Source organism: Corythoichthys intestinalis, chromosome 9 (genome assembly GCF_030265065.1).
Source record: "Corythoichthys intestinalis isolate RoL2023-P3 chromosome 9, ASM3026506v1, whole genome shotgun sequence".
Classification (NCBI taxonomy): domain Eukaryota; kingdom Metazoa; phylum Chordata; class Actinopteri; order Syngnathiformes; family Syngnathidae; genus Corythoichthys; species Corythoichthys intestinalis.
The window spans coordinates 16094610-16120972 of NC_080403.1; the positions used below are offsets into that span (position 1 = coordinate 16094610).

The window sequence follows — 26363 nt, forward strand, 5'->3', positions numbered from 1 at the left end:
CTGCCATAGATGTCCAATCCATTTGAATGCGAATTAGTCTAAGAGATAATTCAAGGTTATTTAAGAGTCCATTCTTGTTGATTTCTGATATTCTGGGTCACTTCCTATTTGTTTTGGGGCATTCTCTGGCCACCTCCTGCTGATTTTATGGCATTTTTGGGTGACTTCCTGTTAATGTCATCATTTGCTGGTTCAAATGGATCGAACGTCTTCTTCTGTCAAGCTCATTTCAATTTACAGCAGAAGCATGATTGGACATCTTTGATTTGTGTCATTTCCTCTTTCAGTGAGTTTTGAGCTTGACTGAGCGTGTGAGTCTTTTAACTGAACACTTACAAAAGCCATACATGTGCATATTTGTTAAAGACTGCAAGTAATAAAAATATATATGAAAAGGTATGTGCTAATGCGTCGTTTAGTTGAGTTTTCCCGCTGACAGTTTCTTTAGTCACGTGATTACCTCTAACCAACATCTATTGGTGCTGGTGGAGGCCGCATTGTGGCGGCAAGCCAGCAATGTCGGCGCCGGCGACGTCACAAGGGTTGCTGTTGCTAGCTGTTGTTGGAACAAAGTCCACCGAACACCGACTGAGCAAACTAGAGCGACGTTTGCGACATGGCGCTGCAGGAAGAGCAAAAAAAGATTCTGTGTGTTGGTCTTGTTTGCCTCGACATCATCAGTGTTGTGGACAAATTTCCCCAAGAGGATTCTGACAGCAGGTCAGATAATGCTAATTCAAGAAGTAACATTTTGGTTCTTTGACGTGGTGGTTTGTTTTGTTGCTCAAATGTTGATATCGAGAAAAAAAAAAAATTGGTTTACAATGTCAAAACGACGGCGTGTACGTACAATGTGACAGGTGTTTGTCCCAGCGATGGCAACGAGGAGGCAACGCGTCTAATTCCTGTACGGTTTTGTCGCTTCTCGGATCCCCCTGCGCATTCATGGGGTCGCTTTGTGCCGGACCTGTGGCCAGGTAATCCCAATACTACACGCGGGAGGGAAAGAAGGGAATGCACAACTGACTGGCACCCATTCATTGCAAGATTATTGGACAGATGAATCCATCGTTGACCCATTCACTGCCAGTCATGTTTCAGTGCCATTGACGGCAATGACGTCCACACCATAGGAGGGACTTGTCATGAATGAGTTAACGCTGGCTGCCATTGATGGTGATAAACATTTAAGACACCCAATCCATTTGAGTTCGAAGGAGTGCTGTGCAATATGGGGAAAAATAAATCACAATTAGCCCCTCCCAATCAAAAGCGCTTCAATTGCACTGAAAGCAACACACGGGGACACACACGAACAACAAACATTATGCACAAATATTATTCACGCGCAAAAACAAGCTATAAAGATTAAAAAGCACAGGAACATTAGTGATATGAGGTAAGGGTACATAAATTAGGCAGAGATCACTGCCCCCTGGCGGCCTTTCCTTCCACTGCAGCTGAATAGTGGGGGGAAAAAAAGATTAAATTGCTGTGCGACATAGGGGAAAAAAATCACAATATTGGTATGGCGTGATATAATACTTATTTATTAATTATTTGGTGGAAAATTAAACACCAATTTTGACAGCTTTTCCCTGCCACAAAAGTTAAATGTATCAAGTCCCAGATAGCAGACCGACATTGAATAAATGTTGATTTTCCATCAAAAGCATCAGAATGGTTGACGTCGAAATTTTCGACGTCAAGTGAAGTTGAAACAACGTTGTTCTATGGTATGTCCTCTCACATCCCCTCTCTCCCTCTCGGTATGTCAGGTGATGGTTGGGTTAACATTATTTTGTAGTTGAGGAACTAATGTTGACAAATAGTTGATTTATGATTAACCGAAAAATATAATTGAAAAGTCATTGAATTATGGATGAGTGGGGGTTTTGGTCAAAAACATAACATTGATTGAGCGTTGTTTCAATATTATTATTAATCGAAATGAAGTTTAGATTTTGTAAGGATTTCAACGTTGAAACAACATTAATTGAGGGTGCACAAGTGATGTTGATTCTACGATATAAGACGGACAGCGGAATGTTGATCCAACATCTTTTCAACATCGGTCTGCTATCTGGGGTAGTTTTGCAACCTAAAACTCAAGTGTGAAGTAAAGCTATTAATTTATCTACTGATACTTTTGAGTTGTTTTGACTTTTAAGAACACTGTATACTAAGTTAGCCTAATATCAATAATATTGACAGTGGAACGAATTGTGTCGCCTGTGTTGCTATTTTCAATTGTTTTGCATGCACTAGTCACTCACGGTTGGCAGGGGGAGCCAACAGGCCAACTACAGTGATACCTCTACTTACGACGTTGTTTCTGGGAGTAGTCTCGTGACCCAAAAATTTCATAAATTGAGACGCATGAGACATGTGAATGCCCTAATCTTTTCCAAGCACTTCTGACACACCACACAAAATTTTATAATTGGGGTAAAACCGGAATAAAACAACAGCTAAACATATTCGAATCATTCCATATATATAACCTAACCGGTAATGCCTGTAATGAAATAATAATCGAACAAAATGCAAAGAAAAATATCTTTCCTTTCGAGTGAGACAATATCCTCTTTCACAAAATCAATGGTGCCTAATATCACCTATCTCACTCTTCGTTACACAAAAACGCAAGGAGACCTTTGCTCTAATGTGCTACTAATTTAATCAACCATCTGTGGGCTTACAAAAACTCTTCGTGAGACAAAAACACGAGGAGCCTTGTGCTCATTTGGCTCAGACGTCAACCCACTATAGCAACATTAACACCGTCACGCCTGTGCACGTCATGATACTGCGACACCCAAATTGAAATGTCATCAACAATAGGCCTATGGGAGAGTAGCGTACTGCAGGGGATGGGATGGAAAAGATTCTGACCAAGAGGGCAGTAAGCATGTGCCAGTATAATATTTTGACTGTATGATAACTGTAAGCAAAAATACCGCAGCATCACGGTATTGTAATTATAGCTCTACAATGTGTTATTCTGAGATGTATGGGTTAGAAAAAAAAAACTTTCTTCCATTTGCCAGGATTTTTTTTTTCACAGCATATTTGCAAATTGGAACATCCATCCATCCATCTATCCATGAATATAATATTAAATAAAATAAGAAAAAATAAATAACTGAAATACATTTTTAAAAATGGAAATAAATAGAACTTATAGACTAAACCCACAGGCACTACTCAAGTTGCTCAACATTAGAACAAAAACCCTTGGTCATAGAGAACTGGACTTAAACAATATATGATCATTTTATGTAAAACACATACCACTACTACTATTAATATTAATTAGTTGAATAATTGAGAGCAAAAGTAGGAGACGGACCGCGTGTGTACGACTCGTATCATTATTTACACATTAAACACACACACACACACCCTCTCTCAACACAGAAAGTCGCCAGAGAGAAAAAACACCAGAGACTGTATTAAGAAAATGGTATTTTGAACAGATGCTTACAATGGCGGAAGTAGGAAAAGTAGGCTAATAGTAGAGAGGAAACTAGTTAGCCATCTTGGCATGCTAACTAGCCACGTTATCTGCCTCATTAGCAAGCTTACGTTGCAGTATTTGTTTTCCCATCGCAAGGTACACTAAACACGCTGGAGTGAACTATCGTTACTGGTGGGAAACGTTCATGACAGCGTTTACTTACCTTAAATTTTGTGTAACGTGACTGATGATGGTCACGTAAATGTGAAATTATGTAGGGGGTGTTGCTTTCCCAGGCAACGACCTTTCGCAAGCATTTCAGCTGTCCGTCCTCCTCTAAGCCGCTGCTGTCTGTTTCTTTTCGGGAGCCAAAGTACTCCCATACTAGCGACTTTGTGTTTTTTAAGGGGGGGGCTCAAGTGTAGTGTCACCGACAGACACAGGAAAGAGCAACAACTGGAGGGGAAGGCGTGAGCGCTGCCTTTCCAAGCCACAGATTTTTGGGATAAAAAAAAAATAGCGGAAACTTGACTGAAACTTTTAGTTGTTTTGAAACACTGACGTTTTCATACCACGGTAAACTTCAAAACCGGTAACCGGCACATGCCTATAGGGCAGCAGGATCTTATGGTGCGTCATTTAAAAGCAGAAAGCAGGAAGTACATGTGAATCTTTTACAATATTGTGTAGTATTTTTGCCTCTCGTAACCTGAAATGTCTTTCTTAACAAGAGGCAATATTTACCCATTTAAACGTGTCGTAAGCTGAAAATAACATTTGTAGACATTTGTAAGTAGAGGTACAACTGTATAAAGTGGTGGTAGTGACATCTTTCGGCTGATTGGCTTTACTACAATGGCATAAACATAGCAAGTCAACACAAATTAGGCACTGTTGACCAAATGTGCATTGCATGAGAAGGTCTATGGTCATACTTATGATCGACATGGAAAATGTTTGATATTGCTTTGGCGATATATATCCTCATATCGCAAAGCAATAGTGGGCAGTTATTTACCTCATTTGATGTCAATGATCGCGAAAGATACTTTGAACCCCACTCACTTTAACAGACTGGATATCCGTCACTGTCAGTGTCACCCAATGAGTTAAACACTTAGAAACGAACACAGAAACTCAAATGTTGTCCGCAGATACCTCATTTTGTAGGGCTGGTAAAGCCATTTCCCGTTTGTAGTTTTATTTTGGAGGATTTTCAGAGGTTCCAGGTGGACGTATCGCTGCTACGCAAGTGCGGCTGCGGGGCACCGACCTCGCTGGTCATCAGCAACAACGGCACGGGAAGTCGCACCATCCTGCACAGCAACAGGTGCGTGCACATGTACACATGAGTGACCCGCTCTTTGTTTCAGGCCTCGCTCAGGGAGACGTCCCGATGTCGTATGGTTGGCCGTGTTACCCTGCGCTTTTATTGTGAAGGAGCGTCCGATCGATTTACTGTATGTTTCTGTGTCAGTTTCATAGCGGATGACTTCTTGCGTCGGTCCATCGATATTTCGGCCGTGGCGTGGCAGACAACAGGCCAAACGCCGAGCGCATGTTGCGTGGTTTGTCCGTCGAGTGCTTCTCGCACTGTACTGCTGGCCGACACGTAAGGGCAAAAGGCAAGCCGGCGATGGCGCGGCACGGTGGGCGCAGCTTGGGCACCCATGGCGTCTTCTTCCCATTTTCATTCATCCAAAGCCCTCAATCATCATTTTTTAGCAATTGGTTCCCACTTGCATTGCACCGATACTGGTATCGGAAGGGGCCCCGATACGCCATTCAAATGCAGGCTTCGTTATCGAGTAGTACTAAGACATACTGTACCGCGCCAATGCTGCACAATTTGTACTCTTCAAAATTTCGTTTTCATCCACTGGTTGCCCTTTCCAAGATGGCCGCTGAAGAAGAGGAAAAATAAGTAATACATTTTTATTCTGCTAGGTGTATTTGCCTGTTCTCATTTAGCGATCATATTTTTTAGGTATAGGCCTGTATTTTCAATGGTGGAGAAAATAACATGTTAAACAATGATACCAGCCAGGATACATGGTTTCTTGAACACTGACATTTACATGAGCGTTTATAAAGATGTTAGCTCTGTTGAATGAGTAGAAACGGTAGACTAGCAAACATATGTTCTCTGCTAGCATAGTGATTAGCACATAAGTCAAGATAATGTACTATTACTAATGTGGTATAATGGCACTGGGTATAGACTTAATGCGATCAGACTTGATACCTAATTGAACAAAAATGTTGGCCTTTGAGAGCATTTTATGTTTCAAGTTTTAGAGGAGTTCATCCATTTATTGTCAACCATACCAAGTTAGGTTGTTAAGCAGTGTCTGGCCTAGCCATGATAACAATTATTTTATGTTCGAGCAAGCAGTAATTTAGTTCTAAAAGGAAAAACAAAATATTTTGTATGCTTTCAAAAATGCGGAATCGGCCATCCACGTAGCAGAATTGGTGTTGGGAGCCACAGAGTGTATTGGTGCAGCACTAGTTCAAACCAAATATTTCCTAAGATCACCTTATTTGTGGTTACTTTGAATGTATCCCTTTCTGCTGACTCATTGGCTGCCATTGAAGGTGACAAGCATCCCAATCCATTTGGACTGGTAAGGACAAATGAACAGTCTTTGACGTCTAATCCATTCTCATTTAATATGGATTGGACTTCTATTGCCGTCAATTACGGCCAATGACTTAATGTTTTTCAATTTCACTTTGTTCGATGCCAAAGCTGCGCCCATCAGCAGTAGGACGGACATCTGAGCTTTTGTTCGGGTCCGTCCTGGCGCTGGGATTGCGGACGACGGTCCAAAGAAGATGGCGGTCTAATGACGGGTCACTTGAGCCACTGTGGAGCCATGTCCACCTCCATGTGGGAAGTGGTCAACAAAAACTACAGGACAAAAATGCTTATCTTAGCTTAGTTTATCTTAACCTAGTTTAGGTTTCTTGTCACAGGAAGTGACATCATCAACAGAAGTTTGTTTTCGGCCATGCTCTGCAGTGGCGTTAATTTGCTCGGGGTCCCTTTAATTGGGTCTTGTTTTTAATTTTTGGAAGAATGCTTAAAATTAATTTTTGGACGATTTATAAAAAAAAAAAAATGGAAACGAGAATGTTTTAATTTGCTTTGCAAATACAATTTAATCATTCATTCTGAATTTGATTGTGATGACCAGCGTAATAATTAAAACAGACCCCCACAAAATATGCCAAACATTCAGAATTTAAAGATTTTTTCCCCTGCTCCCCCCAAAAAAATCTGGGGGGGAAAAAAGGCCAAGTGGGAAACGGTAAAATAATGGAGGTGAGGAGGAATAATTACCGTATTTTCAGGACTATAAGTCAAACTAGTGAAAGAAAAAAGTTGCCATTTTGGAGAAAAAATAGCACCCTCTTGTGGCTGGTTGTGGGTAATTTTTAGTCCATGGTCTGCCAGTATAACATTTATAACAGAAGATGTCAAATTCCATATTTGAATTTTATATGAATCGCACCTGAGTGTAAATCACAGGCTCAGCCATAGTATGAAAAAAAGTGACTTTTATTCCGGAAATTACAGTAGCATCCCTGCTCCCCATAAAAAAAATGGCCCATTAGGTGAACGGACAACTGTGGGGGTCCGCTGCACATCTTCCTGATATAATGTTTGTTTTGTGGGTAATTCTAATCCGGTGTCTTTTCTTTAGTAACATCGCGGAAGTGACATTGGACGACTTTAACGCAGTGGACTTGAGTGCCTTCAAGTGGATCCACTGGGAGGTAAGCGGAGTCGGGTCATTTCGCAGAGTGTTGTTTTTGGCAGCCATTTTAATTTTCTTCTTAGTCTTATTCTTTTGGGAAAAAATACTTATTAGTCTGAGTCATATTTGAGTCATTTTAAAATGTGTTAAGTGTTCGTCTAGTTTTAGTTAGCGAAAACCCAGACAAATTTCGTCTTGTTTTAGTCGACAATTATCAAAATGTTTTCGAAACTTCAAAAGTTTAAGTCCATGAATAAATAAATAAATAAAAAGTTTCCAACAATTTTGAATGAACATGACAGACGAAGACATAACTGTCGAGTCTTAAAGGATATCACCATTTTCATGATGATAATAAACACTCAGCAGGAAAACAGCACGTTATTTGCAATTAAACTCACCTGGACACCACGAACTGTATGTAAAATGTTTTCCGAGAGTTTAAGAAGACATCGAGTCACCTCGCTAAATGCCAACGCGAACGCTATGCTACAAGTTAGTTTAGTGCGTGATGATCACTCAGCACAGACCTTTAAAGGCTAAAGCAACATGGCATATCTAGCCAAGAATAAAAAGCAAAACTTACCAAGCAGCACCTGGCACATATGTTTCATAAAAAGGAGCCTGGAAATGGCAAAGCCGGTGATTAAGCGTGTGTGTGGGTTGGGGGGGGCGCAGCACGTCACATGAGTGACATGACCAAACACTGCTAAATGCATGCTAACTACACATTTAACTAGAAAATATCACACATTGTGAATTAATGACGGAAAAAATGGCGAATTTTCATCTCGTTCTCGTGTCGTCAGACGACAACTGGCATCCATGTGTAACGGGTACACAGAAAGTGTATCCGTTGTAGCACGTGGAAACCTCCCCGCCGATTCCTTCATGTAAGGTCGCTAACGGCTGCGCCGTTGGCTCGAGCTTTATTGGCGCAGTGGTTACCGAGCTTGCCTGCCGACTAGAATTGTCGCGGCGCGCGGGTTCGCGTCCCAGCCTAGTCAGAGGTGGGAGCGGAACGCGGGGCGGCACAGAACAGACTCGGGTTACAAATGGGGGCTCGTCCGGGATCGGCAGCGAAGGTTTCGGGGGGAGAGTGTAACGGGTACACAGAAAGTGTATCCGTTGTAGCACGTGGAAACCTCCCCGCCGATTCCTTCATGTAAGGTCGCTAACGGCTGCGCCGTTGGCTCGAGCTTTATTGGCGCAGTGGTTACCGAGCTTGCCTGCCGACTAGAATTGTCGCGGCGCGCGGGTTCGCGTCCCATCCTAGTCAGAGGTGGGAGCGGAACGCGGGGCGGCACAGAACAGACTCGGGTTACACATGTCGTTATGTTTTAGTCTCCCAAGACACGTTTTCAGCCCGTCATTGTCATGAAAACCTTGTTCGTTGATGAAATGTTTTCGTTATCGTCATCGTTGACGAAAAGAACACTGCGCCGAACTGACTGCGTGACCCCTTTCTACTGCATGCAGGGGCGCAACGCCGATGAGCAGGTGAAGATGATCACCCGAGTGGAACGCTACAACCAGACTGTGGCGCCGGAGCGCATGATCGTCGTCTCCGTGGAGATTGAGAAGCCCAGAGAAAAGCTTTATCAGCTCTTTGATCGCGCCGATGTGGTCAGTAGACTCGCTTTAGCTCAAGTTGTGATCCTGATTGCTATTGGCGCTAATAGTTAGGGTTGTCAAAAGTATCCATACAGACGGATATGATATTTGATTGATATTTTTGCAGTGACAGGTCATTTGTTGTCATTGGGTATTTGATTTTGCACTACTACTGATAGTAATGGAGAATATTTTTTGCATGTTATCTCATTGGCTGCAATAGACGTCCTATCCATAATGATTAATCCTATTCTTTGTGACTGGGAAGGGTGAAAGAAGTTTGCGCCCCTCCAAGTCAGAATGGATTGGACGTCTAGCACTGTCAATGGCAGCCAAACATGAGCATTTAGAGCCAGTCCTCCCACTCTAAATGAATTGGATGTCTATCGTTGTCAAAGGTGGGCAACTGGTTAATTTTGGGTCACTTTCTTGTTAATTTTAGTGTCACTTCCCATTGATTTTGAGACAATTCTGGTACATTTTGGGGCCTTCCAGGATCACTTCCTGTACATTTCGGATTCTTTCCTGTTGATTTTGGGGCATTTCCAGGTCACTTCCTGTTGATTTTGGGTTACTTTCTGATGACTTTTGAGCATTCCTGGCACTTCCTGTACATGTTCCTATTTATTTTGGGGCCAAATTAATAAAAACAAAAATGACCATCGATGGAGAAGCAATGAGTCCAAAAAAAATTACATTTAATTTAGGATTTGTTGTATAAAAAACATATTGAGTATTATTTTTGGAAGTATTGACGTCAAGTTAAAACTTTAGTATCGTGACATCAGTACTTGCTTCCGTGAAACTGCCCCGGGCCGTCTAAAATTGTGCACTGACGATCAAGTAAATATTCATTGTTTTAAACTCGCTACATTTTTTGCAATTATTTGATTGGAATTAATCATTTAAAGTTCCACCACCTATTATAGACATAAAATTAATTTCAACTGTGGATGCTTGCATTCAGTAAACTTGTTTGACAGCCATTTACGGCGCTGGACGTCAATCCAATTTGAAAGTCAAAATGGATTGGACGCTTAGTGACATTACAGCAGCCAATGAGTTAACACTTAAAAATAAATAAATTTTAAAAACCCGTTTTTTGTTGTTGTTTTTTTAAACCTGATTCCGATACTATGACAATGGCGTGATTGGGATTTCTGGATTTTTTTTATTTCGGAGTGGAAATGTCTTATATTTAAAAGTTATTGACAGTTTTTTGTGTTTTTGTTGTTTATGACCTGCGTTAGGTGTTTGTGAGCAAAGATGTGGCTCGCCACCTGGGCTTCCAGACGCCGACCTGCGCCCTCCGAGGACTCCGACCTCGACTCCGGCCGGGGTCAGTGCCTGCCAAGTTTATTTCAAAATTTCAAAGACTTAGAAAAAATATTTTTGAAGAAATAATCAATTCAATTTCAATTGATGGCATAAAATGAAAGACCTTTCCAACATTACCTCAGCCAGTCCATGTTTCGAGGGTCGACTGTCACATCAAAGTCAATGCATTGACATACAAATCAAGTCATAACTAGCTAAGTTCGTATTTAACAAAGTCAAAGCATCTGCGATTTACTAGCTGTCCAATCCGTTTGAAGTGAAAGGGTTGGCCACCCTCCCACTTTAAGCTGATTAAATGTTTACAAGTTATAAACTAAGGACAAATTCATTCCAGTTTACAGCAGAAGGATTAAAAAAAAAACTTTTATTGCCCATACTAAAATGGCTTTGGGGTGGCTATGTTGGTATGGGCGACATGCCTATAGAAGTCAATGCATTGACATTAACATTAAGTCTTAACTAACTTATTTCTCAACTGATTATTTTTATAAATGTCAAATCGTTGGCTATTGGTGCCATTGACGGTACCAGACATCCAATCTGAAGTAGAAGGGCTCGTAGCAAATGCCATCCTCCCACTTTAAACTAATTGGATGTCTACGAGTGGAAAAACTCACAAATTCACAGCAGAAGCATGATTGGACAACACACGATTGGATTTCTATTAGGGCTGTCAAAATTATCGAGTTAACGGGCGGTAATTATTTTTTAAAATTAATCACTTTAAAATATTTGACGCAATTAACGCACACGTCCCGCTCAGACAGTATTCTGCCTTTTGGTAAGTTTTACAGCAAGGCTTTTTGTGCTGTCTAACAGCGAACTCTTGTGGTCGCTTTGCGAAATGGTTTATTGTTTTCTTGCCAGTTCAATATGGCTGCACGACGTCTCTGGCTGACGCCTACGTTGTAATGTTGTGCTTATATGATCCTTGGACAAGATTTGACAGTAAGTATGGTTGTTGTAAAGAATGTACATATTATGTTAGCAAGCGAAACGTTATATTTTTTGTATGAGACGCTTTTTGTGTATGTTTAGTGGACCTGTATAGCGTGCTAAGCTAACGTTGTTGCTAATGCAATGCTTGTGTACTTTTTTTTGTAGTTTTACAACGGTCTAAAGAGGACAATGGTTTGAGGCCATTTTATTAATAAATCAGATGAAAAAGGAAGAAGTCTGATTATTAAGGCGTCGTTCACTAGCTGTCTAGCTTTGGAAAAAGTAGACGCTTCGGAGTGAGGACAGCATAGACAGATTTAAATGACAGTAGAGTGAAATGCCCACTACAGTCCTTATGTACCGTATGTTGAATGTATATATCCATCTTGTCTTATCTTTCCATTCCAACAATTTATTTTACAGAATATATATATAATTTACAGAAAAATATGGCATATTTTATAGATGGTTTGAATTGCGATTGATTACGATTAATTAATTTTTAAGCTGTAATTAACTCGATTAAAATTTTTAAACGTTTGACAGCCCTAATTTCTATCAATGGCTATGAAAAAGTTAAGCACCTTTTCAATTCCATAATTTCAAAATTACACAATGTCGATTTCCCGAAACATGAGCAGAATTGAGTTTGAAACAACAACACGGCGAGGAGAGTGATTTAGCGCTGGCTCCCCTCCTGTCCCTCCAGAGCCGTCCTGATCTGCGCCTGGGCTGAGAAAGGAGCGGACGCGGCTGATGCCGACGGGACGCTGCTGCATTCTGACGCCTTCCCCCCGGAGCGCGTACTGGACACGCTGGGCGCGGGCGACACCTTTAACGCCGCTGTTATTCACAAGCTGGCCCGCGGTCGCCCCCTGCAGGAGGCGCTGACGTTCGGCTGCAGGGTGGCGGGCGCAAAGTGCGGCTTCCACGGTTACGACGACATCGCCCACACAGGTTTAATCTAACAGCGGAGAGTCCCAATAAAAGCGGTCAGACAAACACTTTTTAGTGTGTCCGTGCTAAGCTAGGCTAAGACGGCTGATCCTTTCGGACCGGGCGGCGGATAGAATGGGGGTTGGAGGGTGGCTGTCGGTATCCTACAACGAGGGTGTTTTTGGCGCCGCCAATGTCCGATCTGGTGCCCCTCGTTTCGACGGATCGGACGTCAAAGGCGGCGCAGCGCTGTGTTTACGGCCCAACCGCCATCTCCCTCAGGCCTTTGCTGAAGTGAAGGTTGGCACCGATCACGATGAAACCCTGCAGGAGGTCAAAGGGCATCCATTGGTGGTTAGCGTGAAGGGGCTGTTTGCGGCTTGTGAGACGCGGGCGTGTCCGGAAATGGGGGCGTCACTGGCACGTAGGCTATTGCAAACCCTATTTGTAACTAGTGTTGCACAGATACCATATTGTGGCTCCAGATACTGATTCCGATGCGTGCTGTATCGGCCGATGCCTAGACAGTATCGAAACCACATTTAAAAAAAATCAAATGAATACAAAATTACCGCATACTCACTGTCAAGTAATTGCTACTATGGCTTGGTCAGACAATGCAGAACTTGGCTGCCATTGACGGTGCTTGACATCCAATTCAGTTTTTAAAATAGTATTTTTTTTTAAGTCATTGTATTCTACATTTTAATTTAAAATGTTTTTGTTTTAAATGAAATATATTCTAAATTTCCTTTTTTTTTTTTTTTTCAAAAAACATTAAGAATTTTTTAAATATAAAAATTTTTTTTCCCTTTTTTTTTCATAAAGTGAAAAGGATAAGAGAATATTTGGTATTAACGCTTGAAACTAAAAGTATTTAAAAAATAATAATAATATGAGGAAAATTAACTTTTATGTCATTGGCTGCCATTGACAGTGATGTATGTCTAATCTTGAAGTGGGACGTTGGCAGCGAACAGATAGATTAATGGCAGGAAATGAAAAGAGCTTTCATTGCTCAGGGCAGCCATGTTAGTAGTGGTGACATTCCCATCAAAGTCAATGCACTGACATTCAAATTAAGTCATAACTAGCTTATTGGAAACCTATATTTAAAAGCATATTTCATCAAACTTTTATCTATTTGCCAACAACCCTCCCACTTCAAATGGATTGCACGTCTTTAACTTCGTCAATGGCAGCCAATGAGTTAAACAGTGACTAGACCATGATGGCAATTACTATACATTCAAGTATGTAGTCCTTTAGTAATATTTTAGAAATGTATATTGCGGAAAACACTTAGGTGACTTGAAGTTCCACTTTGAGACCCCTAATTTGGCCAAATTTCAAAATTGTCTGATATGCATGTGTGATGCATCATTGGAAAGCTTGAAATCTCAATTTTGTGGGGGGAGAAAAATTTTGGAAGGGAGGGCTTTTTTTTTTTTAAATTTAAACAGCAAAACCCTAACTGGAGGCGAGAGCACGCGAGAGCAGAATTAAAGACGCCACAATTTTAACGAGATATTATCGCGTACATACCATGTTTCGATCCAAAAACTCGATGTAGCTCTTACCACCGAGTGTCCACCGGATTTTTTATTTTTCTATTTTATGAAACATGGTGATATAACAAGGGTCGCGATGCAGAAATCGCAGACAACAAGGAGTGGTTGAGATTTTCTTTTTCATATAGTTGCCCTTTTATTTTATTTTATTTTATTTTTTTTACGTTATTTTTCAATTTTTTTTTTTTTTTTGGATTGATTATCATCTAACATATTGGGGAAATGCGACAGTAACAAAAAAAAAAATACAATTAAGTGATAGTTATGAGGTAGATTTTTCATTGTGACGTAATTTGGTTAAAAGTTAAATATGCGAGTGAATAATTTTTTAAAGTCTTTTTTTATAACTAAATATTAGACATCAATTAATGATTATATGCTAAAAATGACATTTTGGATAATATAATTACCTTCTTTTTATGGCTAGGTTGAAACAAAAGCGGTTGCGCGACGTCTGTAAACGGGGGTTTTCAGGGTAAAACGGACAAATTAAAAATAGTTCACAGGCTTAGTTTTCCATGAATCTGCTATGGCAGCATATAGAGACATATTGTTCTATCAAACACAACAGTTGTTTTGGCCCAATATACAGCAGTTTGTTTTAAAGAGGAGTGCAAGAGCAGAAACTGCTTTTTCAGTCTTGTCTGTGTTTTACGCCATATACAGTAGGCTATATATATATATAATTTTAAAAAAATTTATTTATTTTATTTATTTATTTTTTTTAATGTGGTATAGTATGATCAGGTGTTGGAATCTGTATCGGGAGCCAAAAAACTATCGGTGAAATACTATACGTTTCAATTTTTAGCTATCTGAAAATTCATGTCCATTTTTACACTATTTCAATTTATTCCAATTGGATTCATTTTCATTAATTTTCAATACCAATTGTGTTTTTTAAACATTTTAAATAGATAATAATGGAAATATGTTAATAAAAAATAAAAATGTAAAAAAATAACACATTAAAAAAAAAAATTGAAATCATACGATATTTAATGATTTTTTTTTGTTTGTTTTTTTTTTAATTGAACTTTATGACTGAATTGTCACACTTACGTTGTGATATTCCACCACATCCTCAATGAGGTCCATCCCCTCAGCCAGAGGAATGCGAACTCCGCGCTTGGTCCAATCTGAAAACACAGGCACAGAGTGATGGGGGAGGCTAGCGTGAGATGCCATCAGCCAATGACGTCGTCTTACTGTTGATGAGAGGAACCACTGACATCTGCAGGGCTGTCTTCAAAGGGGCCTGGAGAGGAATCAGCTACCGGGCGGACCAAAACACACGTAAAGGACACACAGACGTAGGTTAGACCAAGAAACAAGGGAGAACATTTAACAAAAACACGCGTTATACGAGGTTGACGTCTAAACCAAAACAAATCTTGCAGCAATAAGAAAAATAGCGGTGTAAAACATGCAGGAAAAGCAGAAACTTGAACAGCTAAGATGTGGCAAATGCGAAAAAATGGTCCATAGAGGTGAAAATTGGACAACAAAAACGACATTCTGAAATATCAAACCAGACTTGAAACTTGGACACAACAAAGACCCGTGAAAAATGGGCAAGTTTAAGAAACCTGACAAGCAGTGGCGCCTCCAGAAATTTTTTATTGGGGTGGCCGGATGGGGCCATTTAATCTCTTGAGATGGCACACCCAAATTATTAAATTAAGACAGATTTTTTTTTTCTTTCTTAACTCTTGTGTCGTTCACCGGTGTCCCATCGAAATGAGCTATCTGTAGATTTATGCTACCTTTTTCGCGCGCACTGAGTCGTTGCTTGTTGGAGTGCACGGGTGGGGGGGGGCGACTGTGAGTGATGGAAGGTGAAGAGCAACGTTTTGACTGGCTGTGCATTTGGAATGAAATGCATAAGCGGTGCTACTACAATCTAACGTTATACTGATAAGTGGGGTGGCCACCAAATTTATAGGAGGGGGGCGTGGCCACCTCTGTTGGCGCCACTGCTGAAAAGTCATAAATCAAAGAGACATGACAAGGTGAGAAATCAAACCAAAGATCCATGCAAAATACATGGAGATGTCCAAGAAAACCAGAGCGTCCAAAAAACAGACATTCAAGCTTTTCTCACTGCCAGAGATTCCAGCGCTGATTGGTTGGAGTAGATTTTGAACCTGAAAGACAAAGCCCAGAAGATGCGATAACCGATGAGCTAGCACCTTCCCACTTCAAATGAATTGGATGTCCACTAGTGATAAACTCGTTTCATTTCCAATCAATTTGGACTGGATGTCTATGGCTGTCAATGACTGACCTGCGCAGGTCGGCTTGTACCGCCAGACGTTTTCCTCTGATAAAAACTTTGGCGTTGAATGTGGTTTCCTGCAAAAGACGGGAGATGACACCACGACCAGTGCTCTTGAGAACACTCGTCAGCACCCGCGTACCATGGTCATGCTGCTGAGTTGCAGTGGCGGCTGCCCGGCAGGCGTCATCATCACCATAACAATGGCAGTCATGACGACCGTCGCCCCAGAGGTCTTGATAGTGGTCTTGGGCGCCGCATTGACGGACAGCTCCAAAGACACGGGCGAGTCCATCACCGCCGGGTTCTGGAAAACCGCGAGCACAGCACTCTGAGATGTCAATCGCAAACGAGCAAATGGATGTCAAAGACACGCAAAAGACAGAAGACTATGATGCGTGCCCAAAATTGAATTCAAAGGCACAAAAAGCACATCAGCACATGCCAGAAATTGAATTCCAAAACAAACAGGCATCAGCGACAAATGGAAATGAACACATGGCTGAATATGGAATTCAAAGACACAAATATTAATAAACACATAAGACACGCCTCAAAAACTCAATTCAAAGACACAAACATTTATCAATGACACACTCGAGACAGAAAAAACGACTCACAAAAGACAGACGACAATAGCGTCGCCCAAAATTGAATCAAAGACACAAGCGGGCATTGGTGACACAAGTCAAGGATTAAATTCAAAGGCGCGAAGCAGTCGTCAGCACATGGGTAAATTTGAATCAGGTTCCCAAGGAAATGCACTTTAAAGACATGGCAGAAATTGAATTGATGCAAAGAAAAGATTAAAGAAAATGATGAAAAGATGCAGTCATCAATAAGACGTGCCAAAATGAAGTACACGAAAAAATGAATTCAAACACATAAACAAGCATCAATGACACACTTCAAAACAGACACACAAGACAGCCAGATAGAAGTGCGGAAAGCCATTAACTCATCGGCTGCCATGCACTGACAAATGCTACTCACCAGCATCATAATGGTTCCAAAGTAGGTTGTCCTCAGCAGCATCTCCAGATCTTTGGGCATCTGTCATAACACAAAGCGGGGTTCCAGTGTCTCTCTTTGTTTGCGTGTAGTTCCGCTTTGCTCACCTTGTCATTAGTAATGTTCATCTGGAAGATTCCCTCCTTGTAGTAGGAGTACAAGCCGCTGTCAAAGAAGAACTCTGACAGCGCCAAGTAGACCATCCTGTTATACTCTTGGATCAGGGGCTCCGCCGCGTAGTTTATCAGGATGTCATGCTCATCTGACAGGGGGAAGAACATCCCCTGCAAGAAAAAAAAATCTTACATTAGGAACTCCAAGACAGACATCAACCATGTGTGGCAAAGATTGATTTCCAAGACACAAATCGGCATCAATGATGTACAAAAAATGAAGACACACAAAAGACAGACATCAACAACCATGGAAAGAATTGAATTTAAACTGATATGCAGTGCGCCCAAGACACAGATCAGATCAAAGACACACAAAATAGAACATCAACGAAATACGCCGTTGAATTGAATTCTAAGACACAAACGATCATCACCACACATGCCAAGAAATACAGTCAGAGACACAAACTGCCACCGACAGTACACGAAAGACCCACAAAGATATGGCATCTACGACACATGCCAAAAATTCAATGACAACATCGTGTATTAACTAGAGGCATGAATCAAAGACAGACATCTAACAAAAAAAATAACAACAAAAAAATTGAAGACTTAGATTGACATGAATGATCCAGAAGAAATGTAAGCGGTTGTGCGTGTCTCACTCGGAAGTTCATGTCCAGACTTTGCGACGTGACCAACGGATCATCTATCAGGGAATAGTCGATGCCAATGTAACTGTCCACCTCAGTCCTCACCGGAATGGTCTCCAGCATGGAGTTGACGTGCACCAAAGACGCGTGGCGCAGAGCCGGACAGATCTGTGTGACAAATAGACAGACAGCCAGGAAAGTCACGACGGGCCCTCCGCACGGGTGGACGGACCTGTCTGTTGAGAACCAGGCGCATGGCGGTGGTCAGGAACTTTCCTAGGATGTCATAAACTCTCCTGTGGGGGAAAACGCTTGGTGATGAAGAACGATACGAGCGATGCAGCGGCCGGGATTCAGTACCCAAGTGTTCCGCTGAACTTTGCCCTTATCTTCTCTATTTTGGCTCGGCAGGTGACATTATGGATCTTGAGGCGTCCGTCTGCGTCTCGGCCCAGGCCGACGGTCGTGTCGATGTTGACGCCGTCGGCTGACGCATTGATGTTTCCTGTGTCATAACTGTCACGCTAGTGAGCGATAGCGAGCGACATGACCAACAGAATCAGGGCGGCGTACTGACAAGAACCAGTAGAGGAGCTGTCTGTGCAAGCTGAGCGCAATGGACGAGTTCTGCACGTCAAACATCAGACCCACGTCCGGCAGGAAGCTCAAGTCAGCATAGGTCAGGTTCAGCTCCGTGATCTGCACACTGGAAGCAAATCGGTCAAGATGCAGTCAGGCTAATAGGCTACGGTATGTCTTAAGGCACACGTGACTCCCACGTTGAACATACAGTGGTATGAAAAGTATCTGAACCTTTTGGATTTCTCACATTTCTGCATAAAATCACCATCAAGAGTGATCTGATCTTTGTCTAAACTAAAACCAGCCAAACATTTATAGGTTTTCATATTTTAATGAGGATAGTATGCAAACAATGACAGACGGGGAAAAATGAGTAATTGTACCATCACGTTTAATATTTTGTGCCCCCCCCCCTCCTTTGGCAGCAATAACCAACCACACGCTTCCTGTAGCTGCAGATCAGTCTGGCACATCGATCAGGACTAATCTTGGCCAATTCTTTTCTACAAAACTGCTGTAATTCAGTCAGATTCCTGGGATGTCTGGCATGAATCGCTGTCTTTAGGTCATACCACAGACTCTCAATGTGGTTCAAGTCTGGACTTTGATTTGGCCACTCCAGAACGTGTATTTTGTTGTTCTGAAACCATTCTGAAGTTGATTTACTTCTGTGTTTTGGATCATTGTCTCGTTGCAGCATCGATCCTCTTTTTAGCTTCAACTGTATGACAGACACCCTCAGGTTTTCCTGCAAAACATCCTCATAAACTTTTGAATTCATTCTGCCGTTAATGATTGCAAGTTGTCAAGGCCCTCAGGTAGCAAAACAGCCCCAAATCATGATGCTCCCTCCACAATGCTTCACAGTGGGGATGAGGTGTCGATGTTGGTGAGCCATTCCATTTTTCCTTCACACATGACGTTGTGTGCTACTCCCAAACAATTCAACTTTGGTTTCATCAGTCCAAAAAATATATTGCCGAAATTTGTGTGGTGTGTCCAAGTGCCTTTTTGCAAACATTAAACGAGCAACAATGTTTTTTTTGGCCATTCTTTTACATATAGTTGATGTGTTCACAGAGATATTGGACTGTGGCAGTGATTTCTGTAAGTCTTTAGGTGACGCTCTAGGGTTCTTTTTTACCTCTCGGAGTATTCTGCGCTGAACTCTTGGCATCATCTTTGATGGACGGCCACTCCTTGGGAGAGAAGCAACACTGCGAAACTCTCACTATTTGTAAACAACTTCTCTGACTGTAGATTGATGAACATCCAGACTTTAAAGGGGATGTTTCGGCAAAGGGGGTGTGAGACATCAATAGAACCGTTATGCGCCAAGATAACAAATATTGATAAAGTAAACAAAAAAATCAATCACATTAATGAGCAATTATCGAAAATAGATCGAAAATGACGAACAATACCGAAAGTGTTCCGGAAACAGCCGAATGGGGCGGCGACGTCACGACAAGTGATTGAAAGTCGAGGCGGAGCTAGGTGCCATTGTTTTTTAACGACGAGAGAGTAGCGTTGGGGTTTGTTTGACCAAAACATCACAACAATGGTTCAAAACTGCTGTGCTATGTGGTGTACAAATAGTTGTTTATCGGAATATAGTATCCATGAGTTCCTGAACGCGAAAAAAAAAGCTGGACTACACAGAAAATGGGTAAAGTTCGTCCGTGCAAAGAGGGCTAATTTTCTAGACACAGCCTCCGGCACGCTTTTCTGTGGTGCGCATTTTCCAACTGAAAGCTTCTCGAACTATGGACAAGAGAAATCGGGTTTTGCTAAAAGATTGCTGCTCAAAGGAGATGCGGTGCCGACCATAGATGCACAGCCACCTAAATGTCCCGAGATATCAAGAGAGAGACGATGACTGCTAAAGGAGGCTAAAGCTACGCAAAGAAGGGAGCAGCCAAGCTTGAAATGGCCAGAGTGAGTACTCTTTTATAATTAATAAAAAAAAAATGTCACGCCTTTGGATACAGGACTCGACACATGTATAAATGATCGTTCGTAAAATATATAGAACAAATCCTCTGATCCCGTTCATATTTGTGTCTGTTGGCAGAGCGAAAAGCTATGATAGCGCAATAAATTATAATTATTCTATGCATTCCTTTATTTTGCAGTCACGGTGTATCAGCTTCACAAAAAGAAATGCTAAACAAATAATTGGCGTTTCCCACACGATCTGCTGCCGATGTTTCATCAGTGTCATTGCTCCCCTCAATGACCGTTTCATTACGCTGCATTGGCGTTCGTTTGGGCTCAAATTGGTCACCTATAACACCGATTAAAGCTTTGCAACTCTCCTCGTCACCATTAGATGAACATTCGTTACGTCCTTCTACGTCGGATTCGTCGCTGAAACTAGAAACGAAATTGTCTGCCATCATCGCCGCCATTCAGTATTAAAGCACTGAGCCTTTTTCTTGTTGAAGAAACAGCCCTCACTGCCAACTCTGAATTCTCTTTTATTGACAACGAGCGGTGTTTCTTCATGAGGGAACCTGGAATATGTGCAGGACGAACACAATGCATCAGCATAAACAGCTCAAAACACCCCTAATTCTCCCCACACTAGAAGGAATTATATTGATGCAGACAGGCGCTGCCCCCCTAGTGGCCGGTGGCACTCTCTTCACTTGACGTGACGTCACGCACACAATCTGCCAGATCTCGGGCGCCGGTCGTTTTAGCTTGACAATCGAGCCAAATTTCTCTCATTTTCTTGTGTGTAATTACACGAAGTGGCATGATATGAATACAAAAGGCATGCGTTTATGGATAAATGATGGAATATCAAAATTTTCCCAGGGCGCTACATCCCCTTTAAGAGATGATTTAATATCCTTTCCCAGCTTTATACAAATCAACAATCCTTGATCACAGGTCTTCAGACAGGTCTTTTTACCGAGCCATGATGCACATCAGACAATGCTTCTCATCAAGACAATTCTTACCTGGTGTGTGTAACTCATCAGTTATTGGACACATACTTAAAATGTTTGGTAAAAATTTCAAAAAAAGTTGTCAATTGTCATTAATTGCTCATTAATCCTCCTTAGGCAGAGGGTTCACGTACTTATTTTTCCCCCCTTCTGTCATTGTTTGCATGCTATCCTCATTAAAATATGAAAACCTATAAATGTTTAGGTGGTTTTAGTTAAATCAGACACTGTATTTTCATCTGTGTGATTTTGACAAAGATCACATTTGATGGTGATTTTATCCAGAAATGTAAGAAATTCCAAAAGGCTCAGATACTTTTTCATATCACTGTATTTGACGTCTACCACTGGCAATCTAGTGCAAAACCAAATGGAGTATCGCTAAATTTTTGCTATCAAATATCGTATTTGGTTACTATACTTTTGACAAGCCTAGTCGGGTGTGACCTACTCTGTGATATTGTAGTAGAACTTTCCCTCATTGCCACTCATCTCCGGCATGCGGATGTTACTCAGCTCATCCTCCACAAACTTCTGAGTCTCTGCTTTGACTGGATGGAAAAAAGACATGGAAATGCTCAGCCGGGACAGGGCGCTCCTATCCGGGCGCCCGCGAGGAGTGCCTTACGCATGTCCAGGCCCTTGTTGGTGATGCGGACCTTGCATCCAGCCGCTTCTTCGCCAGCTACTGCCACCCACCACGGCATCACGGTTGCCAAGAGGACCAAGAGACGGGAGCCGGGTGACATGCCGCAAATTCTGCTCTTTGACAAAGCAAGGGGGAGCTGCTCGCTCGTCACAATCATCAGTATCTTACCGTCAATAGTAGTTTATTTATTACCGTAAATTAAGCTCAACCCTTATGGCCGCTGATGGCACTAGATGTCCAATCTATTTGGGGTGGGAGGGGCAAATAAACAGTTTGGACATCAGCACCCACAATGGCCTCTAAAGAGTTAACAGTAAATCTTTTCCTATTTAATTCCCCCCATTTATATATTTTGATACTATTAATATAAAGTATATACAGTACTGTATTTTTAGCTTAATTAAGGGTTTAGTCCCGGGCCTTCCTGGAATTTGCATGTTCTTCCCATGACGGGGTGCTCCTGTTTTTTCTCCCACAACTCAAAAACATACATAGCACAAATCGTCTCTAGGTATGAGTGTGTGAATGGTTGTTTCTCTTGTGCCCTGCCTACAGCCCCTAGTTAGCTGGGATGGGTTCCAGCATCCCCGCGACCCTTATGAGATTAAGCGACTTGAAAGATGAAGGAATGAATTTAAAGAAACATAGTTATCCTATATACACATATGTATACTGTATACATATATACAACCAGTACATCTCAAGTTTCTCGTATAAAATGTTTCCCAAAAATGATTGAAAAAAACAAAACAATATACGTATATATATATATATATATATATACAGTGGGGAGAACAAGTATTTGATACACAGTCAATGGGAAAACCCATTGGCAGTGTATCAAATACTTGTTCTCCCCACTGTATATATATATATATATATATTTTTTATTTATTTATTTATTTATTTATTTAAGGGGAGCCTTGACAGCCAGCACTCCCAAGTTTCAAATCTTGTCAATAAGTTCATTGTAGGTCACTTTCTTGCTAATTTTAGGGTTTTTACAGGTCACTGCCTGTACATTTTGGAGCATTCTAGGATCCATAAGCGTGCATATTGAAGGAAATTGGCCCCCGCGCCAAGCCGTGGAAACGGCAACAGCCGAACAAAGTGCCGCTTTGCTGATGCCGCCTCCGTGAGTCAACCGGTGGGGGCCAATATTCCGCGCGTTCCCTTCCTGTGTTAACCCTTTGTACTGACTCCATGTTCCAAAAGTTTGAAGAAGGCTCACCGAAAACAGGTTGACAATTTATTCGTCGACAATGGTCAAAAAACAAGGCAAAAACAGATGACGGGGGGACAATTCTGGATCCAGGGTCGTCAAAACAACGGCTACATAGCAATGTTTCCGAGCACCGAACCGTTTGTTATCTCAGTGTCCAGTCTTTTGAAAGCTGCGGTGGAGTGGGCCGGGCCGAAGGTGTGGCTGGGTGTTGTCTCGGGATAATCCCTCTGTGGCGATTTGGGGCGGTTAGGTTCGTGCGTCCTCCTTTGTGGCTGGGACGTGGTTGCCACAGCAACCGACACTGGTCTTGACGTCCCAAGCGCCCGCTATCAACTTCGTTATCCTGGCTGGGCGAGACGATACTTGTTTTAGGATGAATCGCCCTGCTCTTTGTCCTTGGAGTGGAGAACTGATTGCGATAGTTGGTGTGTCAATCTTGCTCGTGACGCACACGTTAGGCTTCTGTGATAAGATGGCGTTGTGTATCTATTCTGCTTCTTTTCATTAAACTATAGTGTGCTATTTATTTTATATTAGGTGTTTTAGTGTAGTACAAACAATCCTACAGTACATATGAGAAATGATACTATTCCCTGATTGATTGTATTACGTGTGTTGGAGTAATGCAAACAGTTATATGGTGTTTGCGAGAAAGGTAACTATTCCCTTCAACAGATAGACGCCAGTTGGTGCTCAAGAACTGGCCCATGCCCTCTTAACCAAGCAAGTGCTCTTATCAAGGTTATTAAGTCATAATCACTACTATGTTATGACTTCTTGTTGATTTGGGGTCACTTTCTGATGATTTTGGGATATTACCTGGTCAAGACTCACTACATTTACATTTTGGGTCGCTATTGTTGATTTTAGGGCAATTTGAAAAGTTTTTTTTTTTTTTTGTAATGACCACCACTGACATGTGCAACAACGCCCTCTGGTGGTCGAGTTACAGCAAGTGTGAGAACCAAGTCGTTTATTACACAACCCCATTCTCCCCTCCAGGTGGACATTTTCTCTATTTTCAGCTTGTTGTTTTGATGCCAAGTCCAGCCGGGGGTTTGCGCAACCCTGCTTGCATGATCCACGTTTCTTACTCTCTCTCCCAAAGACACACAAAAGCTGAGTATTTTGTCATTGAACTGTAGTGAACTCGCTTTCAAAACATTCCCGTCCGAGCCCGTGTCCTGAGCTTGCTCCAAATCTGTCTCGGGATTTTTTGTTGTTGTTTCCGCCGCCGCCAGCTGCTGTTAGCTCGGCCTCTCAATTCTATCACCCTTGGACTATGGCCGTCCAAGGTCAACTGCTGTATTTAAAAGCTCCGTGTTAATGGTGTCATCCGTCACTCTGGGGCACCTCACCGGATGTCCTGGCATGCGGTTGTCAAACTGTGTGGCTGGCTTGTCAAAGTGAATCATGTGCTTCGACTTCAAGTTCCATGTAAAAATAACATGGGCAACGACAACAACAACGTATTTTATGGAGTATAATCGCATTTGAAATCTTTTTTTTTTTTTTTTCAAAGATTGACAGAACATCTTATGTATGAATTTTGGTTGTTTTAAATGACTATTTTGTTGGAGCGTCACTGTATTATACTACTCTAGTATAAAGTTCTTAAGACACATTCATCAGTCATCAAATGTGTTGGGTTTCTTTTAAATTACTTTTTTTACATTCAATTAAAGTTTCTTTTTATTTTATTTCAATTTTCTTTTCATATTTTTAGCTGTAAATCTTCAATTTAATTTTCTATAATATTTTTGTATTATTTTAATATCCTGGCAAGAAGTTCAGGGCGTATCCAGCCTCCTGGGCCAATGTTAGATGCGGTAGGTTTCAGCACCCCCGCGACCATAGTGAGATAAGCGGTTCAGAAGATGAATGAATGACTGTATTTTCCTTTTTTTGTTGTTGTTGTTTTTGTTTATTTGTACCATTGAAAACCAGGCGGGGTTAACCATTCCCAGAAAGTGACCTGGGAATGCCCACAAAATCACCTGAAAGTGATCCAAAATCAACTGATAGTGATCCGTAAGTGCCCCAAAAACAACAGGAAGTGTTCTGGAAATACCCTAAAATCAACAGGAAATAATCCAAAATGTACAGCAATTGACCCAAGAATGCTCCAAAATCCACATGGGGGGACTTAAAATCAACAGGTAGTGACCCATATGTTCCTTAAAACAAGGAAGTGACCAAACATGAACTCAATGCCTACCATTGACAACGATAGACATTCAATTCATTTAATTTGGAAGGACTGCCTGTTAATGCTCATCTTTCAGTGCTATTAACTGCGTGAAACGTCCATCTGTGTTCATTGACCCCTTTCAGTCTATATGGATTGAACATCTTGCACTGTCAATGGCAGCTAATGAGTTAATGAGGGAGTGACCCGACAAATGCCCCAAAACTAACAGGAAGTGACCCATGGGAGAGCAAAGCATCATCACCCAATTTCCAAAGAAAAAAAGATAAACATATAGCTATTGTACATAATAGGCTGAAAATTCAAATAGATACATTAACCCTTTATGAGGCACTTGTTGGCTACCATTGACAACACTAGATGTCCAATCCATTTTGACTGGGAGGGATAAAGGAACACTCCCAGTCAAAATGGATTGGACATCTAGCGCCGTCAATAGCTTGCAAAATGCAATCAAAAGACAACAAAGACAATCTGAGCTGTCCATTGATCTTCTGTCTTTTTCTGTCCGTCATTGTTTGTGTCAAATGTTGTCACTCACAGTTGCTGGAGAAGGAGGCAGTCAGTCGTTTCCGTTGTCTTGGCTTGTGATGTCTTCTCTCGGTTGTCTTTCTCTTTATATCCCAGGGGTGTGACTCCTCCTCCTGCCCTCCTTAGGGTGGGGTGGGGGGCATGAAAGTGTGTGCGTGCTTGCATTTTTTGGGGTGAGATTTGAAGTGTGGGTGGTCTGCAAGTAGAGCAGAACTTTCCAGGAATTTCTGCTCCCCCTTCCAGCTGTAGGCCATCACACGCGATAGCTGTTGGCGTAGAAAACAGCAGCAATGATGAAGGGAGGATCAATTTACTCGTTGTCTGCCATTGACGACGGTAGATGTCCAATCCATTCACAGCCAGAGCATTCCGGTTCAAGTATTTTGGTCGCTTATAGAGATGTTATGTATTTTTTAGGTGACTAATGGACAATTTCAGTGGATTTGGAAGGATTTAGGTAGTTTATAGTGAGTATTTCAATCAATTTAAGAGGCTTTGAGGAGCTTTTAATCCTTTACAGAGCCCTG

At 41.6% G+C, this 26363-nt stretch overlaps 2 protein-coding genes across 4 annotated transcripts; one reads left to right on the plus strand and one right to left on the minus strand.

Moving 5' to 3' along the window:
- Positions 1-456: 456 nt before the first annotated feature.
- On the plus strand, positions 457-12119 carry khk (ketohexokinase). 3 transcript variants are annotated; one of them, XM_057845066.1, is made up of 7 exons: positions 457-720; positions 861-977; positions 4659-4790; positions 7171-7243; positions 8704-8850; positions 10089-10177; positions 11825-12119. In XM_057845066.1, the coding sequence occupies exons 1-7, from the start codon at positions 617-619 to the stop codon at positions 12081-12083; spliced, it is 921 nt and encodes a 306-aa protein (XP_057701049.1). In that variant the 5' UTR covers positions 457-616; the 3' UTR covers positions 12084-12119. The 3 variants fall into 3 exon arrangements, with proteins under 3 accessions (XP_057701049.1, XP_057701050.1, XP_057701048.1); XM_057845065.1 differs by lacking the exon at positions 4659-4790 and adding an exon at positions 4938-5072 and having other exon boundaries at positions 458-720; XM_057845067.1 differs by lacking the exon at positions 4659-4790.
- On the minus strand, positions 3969-26016 carry pltp (phospholipid transfer protein). Its single transcript, XM_057845063.1, has 15 exons — positions 25847-26016; positions 21851-21981; positions 21674-21773; positions 18261-18389; positions 18044-18199; positions 17916-17979; positions 17696-17851; positions 17019-17195; positions 16894-16953; positions 16043-16207; positions 15910-15977; positions 15727-15769; positions 14832-14895; positions 14685-14761; positions 3969-12375 (listed from the first exon to the last, which is right to left on the minus strand). The coding sequence occupies exons 1-15, from the start codon at positions 25999-26001 to the stop codon at positions 12307-12309; spliced, it is 1614 nt and encodes a 537-aa protein (XP_057701046.1). The 5' UTR covers positions 26002-26016; the 3' UTR covers positions 3969-12306.
- Between the last annotated feature and the right edge of the window lie 347 nt (positions 26017-26363).